Source organism: Neopelma chrysocephalum, unplaced genomic scaffold (genome assembly GCF_003984885.1).
Source record: "Neopelma chrysocephalum unplaced genomic scaffold, ASM398488v2 Primary Assembly neopelma1_92635, whole genome shotgun sequence".
Taxonomy (NCBI): Eukaryota; Metazoa; Chordata; class Aves; order Passeriformes; family Pipridae; genus Neopelma; species Neopelma chrysocephalum.
The window spans coordinates 417-8,730 of NW_020921372.1; the positions used below are offsets into that span (position 1 = coordinate 417).

The 8,314-nt window shown below is 47.5% G+C and overlaps 1 protein-coding gene across 1 annotated transcript in view; it reads left to right on the forward strand.

Annotated features, from left to right (window-relative positions):
• The window catches only part of LOC113980136 (zinc finger protein 239-like), a gene marked incomplete at its 3' end in the record, with an annotated part of 1,128 nt that extends 213 nt beyond the window's left edge, over window positions 1-915 (forward strand). Inside the window, exon 2 of the mRNA XM_027707374.1 lies at window positions 84-915. Within this exon, the coding sequence (XP_027563175.1) occupies window positions 84-915 (832 nt within the window). The remainder of the gene's footprint in view (window positions 1-83) is intronic.
• Between the last annotated feature and the right edge of the window lie 7,399 nt (window positions 916-8,314).

The window sequence follows — 8,314 nt, forward strand, 5'->3', positions numbered from 1 at the left end:
GGCCGGAGTTGGGGGGATGTCCTTGGCCTTCCCTGTGGGCCGGAGGCAAATCCCCTCCCTGTCCTTCTTGCTTCCTGCCCCAGGCCCCGAGCTGAGGACGGAGAGCCTGGAGGACAAATCCCCCCGTGAGAAGCTGGTGGGAGAGGCCGTTTTGAAGGGCTCCACGGCACAGGAAGGCAGCGGGGAGGAAAAGGGCCGGAGATCCCCCCGCAGGAGGGGCTCCAAAGCCAGCCCAGGGTGCCCTGAGGAGGAAAGACCCAGCCTGTGCTGGGAAGGCGGCCAGAGCTTGAGGCAGAGCTCCGACCTGATGGTTCCTGAGCAGCCTCCCAGCAGGGAGAAGCCCTTCAGGTGCTTGGAATGTGGGAAGAGCTTCAGGAAGAGCTCCAACCTCCTCAAGCACCAGCACATCCACACTGGGGAACGTCCCTACACTTGTAGGGAATGTGGGAAGAACTTCAACCAGAGCTCCACCCTGATGCGACACCAGCTCATCCACACTGGGGAACGGCCCTACACATGTGGGGAATGTGGGAAGAGCTTCAGGCACAACTCCAGCCTCTGCAAACACCAGCGCATCCACACTGGGGAACGGCCCTACACGTGTGGGGAATGTGGGAAGAGCTTCAGTCACAGCTCCCATCTCTGTGCCCACCAGCTCATTCACACTGGAGAACGGCCCTACACGTGTGGGGAATGTGGGAAGAGGTTTCCGACCAGCTCCAGTCTCCTCCTGCACGAGCGGACGCACACGGATGAGAGGCCCTTCCGCTGCACCGACTGTGGGAAGGGTTTCAAGCAGAACTCCCACCTCGTCACCCACCGTTGCATCCACACCGGGGAGAGGCCCTACAAGTGTGGGGAGTGTGGGAAGAGCTTCACCCAGAGCTCTAACTTGACCAGACACCAACGGACCCACCAGTAAGGGAAGTCCTACCAGTGCCCCGACTGCAGGAAGAGCCTCGGTTGCTGCTTCCACCCCGAATGAAGCCCCTGATGTTGAGGCAACCCCTGGAGTCCAGTGACTGTCAGTCCATCCCTTTCGACCACAAAGGGCCAGTCCCCTTTCCCAGGGGCAGCTTCTTCCAACAGAACCCTTCTTGGGGGGTGTGTGGAGATTCCTGCCTTGGCTGGGGACCCCCCAAGGTCAGTTCTGGAGGTTGAGAGCAGAGATCTCCCCAGGAGCTTTGGTCTGGGGGAGTTCCATCCATCTTTAATTAAGAATTATTGCTTTTGTGCCAGCTTGAGTAGAATTGCTTCAAGAATTGCTTTAGTGTAGAGCACTGTCCTATCTTGTGCTCCTGGTGGTTTTAGTGTTTGTATTGTGCAGTAAATAATTCTGATGAAGATCTTTTGTCTGATCATTTGTATCCCTAAATAACTCATTTCTATCAATAGATCTGATTTGCCATCATTAAAACCTGGGGGACAAAGGTGTTTCAGTCACACCTCTGTAATTCCTCTAAACTGAAACTGTTGTCAGAATCCAAGGCTGAGATTGAATCCAGCAGCCCCCAGCACCCCAGAAAAGGGGTTAGGTGGGGTCCTTGGTGGGCTTTGAGTGTGTTTGGGAGTCCTTGAGGGGCCATGGGGAGGTTTTGCGGGGTCCCAGCACCTTTTGGTGTGAACTGGGTGCTTTATTGAGGGGCAGGTGCCCTCCCTAATCCCACCCAGAGCGGGTTGACATGGGGGCACACAGGGGGTTCCCCATTCCCGATCCATCTCAGGCCGGTTCTGCCCCCCCCCAAACTCGGCTCCACCCCTTGGGATTCCCCCAAGCCCCTCCTCCACTGCCCCCCAATAACCGGGACTGGGCAGGAAGCGGGGAGGGCCCGGCGGTGTCTGATAGAAATAAATCAAGGCATCTCTCTCTGTCTTTTACCTCCTGGGCAGTGACCATCAAGAGGCGTCCCTGCTTCACAGCAGAAGCTCCACACACTTCAACAAAGTCTGTGGAAGAATCTGCTCTATGAAAGTTGGCCCTGGGCTTTTATGCTTATCCAGTGATGGATCTCCAGTCACATATTGCCAGGCCAGTGAGCAGCTGATCTGTCAAACTCTGCTTCCAAAAGCAGGATGTGTGTTGGAAGGTTGGGGAACCAGGCTGGGTTTGGCACAATTCAGCACTAAACCAACCCCTTGGCACCAGCAGTAACTCCCCACAGAGAGCTTGCAGTGCTTGCATTCTCTCATCAGATTCTTTTCCAGGTAGAACATCCTGCTACAAGGGGTCTGTTAGCACCCGCCCCAGAAAGGGAGGGTAACCCAGGTTCTTAAAAAATCCCTTGGGGTGGATTAGAGTGAAACGACACTTAATAATGAGTGTTTGAAAATATATATATATGTAGGGTTTATTTTAGAACAATTTTGTTTCAAAGGTAAACAGGTATGTTGCCATTTTGGGTGTTATCATCTCTATCTCTCATCTACAGCAATATGGCATAAAGAGAACCTCTAGGGAAAATGCATAAGGGAGAGAAAGGAAAGACAGGATAAGAGTAAGGGAGAGTAAGGGAAAGCAAAGCTGAGAGTGGAAAGATGTCTATAGTCACCACCCACGGGGTCCAGTGATGGAACTTGGTAGTTGCAGCTTCCATGTCTGTCAGTTGAAGTGGTGGCCTTGATCCGTTGGGGGTGGAGGAGGGAAACCCCCACACTGCAAGAAGTTATGAGTTATTATATCCATGGATGGTGTCCTGGGCCATGCCACGAACCCCCAACATCTCCTGGGCCTGCGCAGAGTTCCCGTGAGGGGCCTGGGAAAAGGGTTTTTCCTGCCTTTCAAGGTTGGTGGAGGGGGGGATGGGCTTTGATGGGCCATCAGAGGTCTAATGCAAAAGTCCTGCAAAACCCTACAAAAGTCCCTTGGCAATCCTAGAATGCATAAATCATGAACCATTTCAGTCTCTGACACCACCCCGTGATTTATGCATTCAATAATTTCTCTTGTTGTTCACTGTGAATCTTCTTTGTGGGCAGTGCCTTTTGGGTAGTGGACAGAAAGAGAGAAGAGTAAAGAAAAGGAAGAGAGAGCATAAGTCTTTTCCCAGTGCAATGCAATTCCCAGGAAAAACCCCAAACCTTACAGTAAAATAGTAAGCATATGGGACATAACAGGATCTCAATAGCTACCATCAAATTTCCTAACACTAACAAAGTTACAAACATCAGGATTTAATACTGACCCAAATCTAATTTTCATTAGCCACTGTCTCCACCCCGTGAGTAATCAGGTATCCTTTAATGCATGGTGTGTGTGAGGGATTCTATAATAACGTGTCTGTTAGAGGAGCCAATGTGTCTTGAAATTGGACCTGAAATTACACATCAGTTTTTATGCAAATACATTGAGTTACTTGGGAGTTGGTACAAGGCTTTCTTATATTCTCTTTAGGTCACACTTTCTTTTCTTTTGTCTAGATTTAGTTTTATTTGTTAATATTTTGAGAAGTTTAGCCAAATATAAAATTTGATGCCTTCTGAGGCAGAGGGTTAATGCATCTTATACATATTTGTATGATTCCAAATATGCATAAATTCTTGTACCAACTCCCAGGCTAAATTTGGTGGAGTTTCAATTGATTGAGACAGAATTATACATATCTAAAAGCTTCTCCCAAGCCAATTTGTTTTTCAATAAAAAGACAAAATAACCTTGACAAAAATTAAACTAGCAATACATAAAATGGCTTGTCTTACACAATCTTACTAGTGAGTTGCTCATGATAAAAACACCAATAAGTCAACAATTATTAATAAGCTGAAAATACAAGCAATTTGGGAGTAGAGGAGATGCAAACACAATGTTTGTGGTAAACTTTTACATATTGCAAAACTACTGAGACAAAAATACACACAGACGTGCACATCACAAAGTTATTAAGACAAAAATACAAACACATGCAAACCATCAGTGCTGCAAAGAACAGTAGAACTCTCCAGTCCTGTTGTCACTTCGTTTTCTCATGGCATACTTGTAAACTGATAACTGAAGCAGTTGTGGGGGCAGTTCTCTCTTCTGCCCATTGTGGCAATTGAAAGCTTTATCGCTCTCACACAGTTTGATCTCATCTGCTGGCAGGTTCCTGTAAAAAGAGGAAATCTGGCCCACTATGGACCCATTATTAAAAAGAAGGAATTATCTATTTACCCAACTCCTTTTCTTATCTGGCATGATGCCACCAGGGCAGCAATAATGGAGAAGTCTGGAACATGTTTTCTCCAAAAAGCAAATAAACCCAGAGCATGCTGGAGCTCCTTTTTACTCCTCAGCATCTTTATTTGCTGTAGGGTGGCCAAGGTGCCAGAGGGAATACACACAGCTACTTTTCCTGTGGGAATTTGAAGTCAATGTGTCAAACTGTGGGGTTTATTAATTGAGACAGAGAAGCAGATATGTTTCTGAATCTTAGTTCTTTCTCTGTGTCCACTCAATCCCACACGCCTCAAGCCCTGCACTCACACAATATATTGGGAGTGTTTTAAGATTACTTTTAATTGAGCCAAAGAGGAAGAAAAAAATTAGTTTGAATCTTGCACCAGAGCCAAAAAGACACGTGCCCCAATTTCACTGAAATGCATCTACTCTAAGAGGCTTATCTAAACTAATCATTCAAATTAGCTGTAAGAAGGTACATTCAAGAAAGCTCCTTTGAGGGGGTTGTGGGGTGGACAAAGCATCCACAAAAAAAACCAAACACCAAAAAAAGCCCAACCTAACACCCAACTTATCATGTCTTTATATATTTTATAAAAAAGTGTCACTGTAGTAAAAGCTGTAGAAACTGCATTCTTACATTTCTGAAGCTATCTTACACTATACACAGTGCACTGATCTATAAACCATATCTGAAAGGGGACCCTCCCCTGTTTATTTTCTTTTATTTACCCCAGAACATTCCAGTGGGTTTTCCCTGCGCCCCCTTCCCAAACTGTGCTCCCACCAGCCAGGCTGTTTGCTACTGCCCGGATCATTTCACCAACGTGCAATCGCCGCCATTCACTTTTCATGCCTGGCTCAGGGGCAGCAGCCTTGGAACAAAGCCTTGGAAATCTTTTATCCGTGCACGGGATGACTGGAACCATCACTTACATCAGGGTTATCTCTACATGCTGTCCTTATGTTGTCTGACATCTAATGCATGGTTTTTAAAACAATAGATTTAAAGGGGTTGCACTTTTTAAAGGTGCAAGGAACACTCAATTCAGCACTCACAGTTGAATAAATAACACTCCAATAAATACCGACATCAGAAAAGCATCGATTTTAAGTCCTGAAAACCAGAAAAGGGACTTTCCACATGGGTGTCCTGTCATCCATAACTAGAAGGGAAGAATTCAATAGAATAAAGAAGTCTATAAGTGTTCTCTCCAAGATCCAGGTGAGATTCTCTATCTTCTAACATTTCACTGACGTAGGAAGCAAGAATTTGGCACAGAATTAATACTGGAGAAAAATGAGACCAGTGAAAGATCCTGAGCTCAGGAGAACCTGACTGTGCTGGGGAATCAGAGCTTTCACCCTGGGAAATGAACTGCTCTGAAAGAGTGGGAAGAAACCAGGAACAAAGGCTGAGTTCAAATGCTCAAGAGTAAACAACTCCTTCCTCCCCAAAAGGTCTGAGCTACCCTTAACTCATCTCTAGACATCCACAGAAATAAAACAGCCTGACCTTGAACCCAAGTGTTGGTGGAGAGGCTCAGGAACACACGCAGACGATCAACGTGATCAGCTATGTCCAATTTATTATTTAAATGAGTTAACTTTTATACAGTTTAGTTTGTTTCGGGCACATGCTTACAACAAGGTGATTGGATAGCTCAGTTTGTGCACGCGTTTCATGCTTTCAGTTCATTGGACTTGGTGCTTTGTCCACGAGATCTGACCTCATTCTTGGCATGTAAAGCCCTTCCTAATTGATCTGCCTTTAGGGGCTTTCTGAATTCTGCAGGTGTACCTTTATCTCTAGTTTCTCAAGGCTTTCTTACTATAAACATACTATTTTCTCGAACCTTATAACTAAACACACAGCTAACGAATATAAACATTGCACATTTTCACACAGCTTATAAGTATATACATTACACTGCTCAAGTCATGTCAAGCAAGGCCTACAAAATGCAGAGAAATTGTTCAGAGAAATCTCTTCACTCTGGCCACAAGGCACTGGTAAAATATTAGCAGATGTTATTGAATCACTTGAAAACTGCTCACTTGGTGAATGATTAAGTGCTACTATCTCTTTTGCTCCCTTGTCTTTGGATCCAAATTGTTTGCACCCTGACCCTCTTGTGTCCCAAGGCTCTGTGTAAATCATTTCCTTTCATCAAAAAAATATATATTTTTCATGACGTCCGCTTTAAAATCTTGCTCCTTACCTAAACTACAAAACAACTCCAATTAGTTGTTGATGTCTTGAAGACTTGAAAAAAATAAAAGGAAGGGAAATAATTTGTTTTTCAGTGTTTTAATGGGTCCCACAGTGTGTTTGGAGTTGCATCAGCTGTCAGTCCAAGATGGGCCATGTCAGAACTGGGGAGGTTGGGGGGTGAGAAGGAAGGCTGATCATCCAGGGTCAGTGTGGATCTCCTGAGGAGACCCTCAGCATCAAGATCACTTGGAGAACATCTCTATCACTTCTCCTCTGAACTAAAAAGTATCCATAATTGAATTAAAACAAAAAAAGTACAAATTTTGAAGACTTGTTTTGAAATTGCCTTGAAGACAATTAAAGGAAGACAAAGAGATCCTGAGGGATTTCTGGAATTTAATGAGCCCCACGGTGTGTTTAGAGACAAGTTCATCAATCTGAGGTACTGAGAGAAGATTGAAGAAGCTGCTGAAGAAGTCAGAAGCCAAACTGCAAGTCCCTTGAAGCATTGCTGGGCCCCACTGAGGGCAGGCACTGACAAAGCCTCCCCAGGGACTCCTTGGAGCAGCTCCTTGGAGGCCAGGAGTGCAGGCAGACAAAGGCTCTGGGCAGGCCCCTGCAATGCTGAGCAAAGCCTGCCTTGGTTTTGTGGAGCACAAAGGCCAAGGCCTGAGCCCCAGGCCCTGGCCCAGCAGATCCTGTCCCTCCCGGCTGGCTCAGGGCTGTTTGGGGGGCAGTGGGATGGGAGGGGGAGGAACAACAAAGGCCAAACACTGGGCAACCCCTGCCAGGCTGATGAGGGAGGGGCGAGGCAGAAAGCAAGTGCAGAACCTGCCAGGCAAGTTGCTTGTGGTGGCCTGAGTGGCAGAGGCAGCTGCCAGAGGCAAGGGGACAAAGGCCTGGGTGCCTTTGGGCCTTGCAGCCCTGCCAGAGCCCTTGGCCATCTCTCCTGCAGGCTGTCCTGGCCTGGCCCTGCTGCTGCTCTGGCCTTGCAGGCTGCACACACCCCTCCTGCTTTCCCACCCCCCTCCCAGCAGCATTTCTAGACCCTCCCTGATGTCTCTGCACCAGCTCTGGCTGTTGCCATGTGCACTTGGCCTTCTTTCCTTGGATCCTGAGCCCCTGTGCCACAGGACATCCCTCCCAGAGCCCAGGCCCTTCTCCTGGGGGTCACTGCAGAGCTGAGCAGATCCAGGTCACCTCCCATTCCTCTGCCAACCCCCTGGGCCTGCTCTGGGCTCTGCAGGTCCTTGCCCTGCTCCCAAGGGCTGTGGGGGTGCTTAATGGTCAGGGCTTGGGGTTTAGAGCTCAGGGTGGGGATTAGGCAGAACTTTGGGAGGTTTGTTGTTCTGCTGGCAGTGTCTGCTTCATGATTAGGAGAAGACGGTTTTGGGCTGGGTTAAGATTAAAGCTTGACTTTTCATACTGATATTACAGGTTTGGGATTGGGGTGGGCATTAGAGGACAAAGAAGAGTCTGGAGTTCTGTGTTTGGGCTTTTTCTGGCTTGAAATTAGAGCAGTGGGTTCCTTTCAATGGGAGGGGCAGCACTTTAGGGTAATGTTGGAGCTTGAGGTTACAAAGTGCATAAAGGTCCATCAGAAACGTGCACAGTCAGTGTTTCAGCACCCTCAGCATTCCCTGAACCTGGTTTTACCTCATCAAAATCTTTCCTCTCTGTTGGACAAGCCCCTCTTTCCTTCCCCAGTTATCTTATCCCTTTTTTCCCAGCTCCTCCTAACCTCCTCAGAACTTTCATCAGGATGGGCTCAGCTTTGTGATGATGCTGTGCAACCTCCTGGAATCAAGGAGCCACTGTCAAACTGCAGAACCTCATGGAATTACGGGGCCATTATGACACTGAGGAAAGCCATGGAATCAAGAGGCCACTGTGACACTGCAGGGCCCCATGGAGCCAAAGGAACCCAGGGCCAGTGGGCAAGCTCC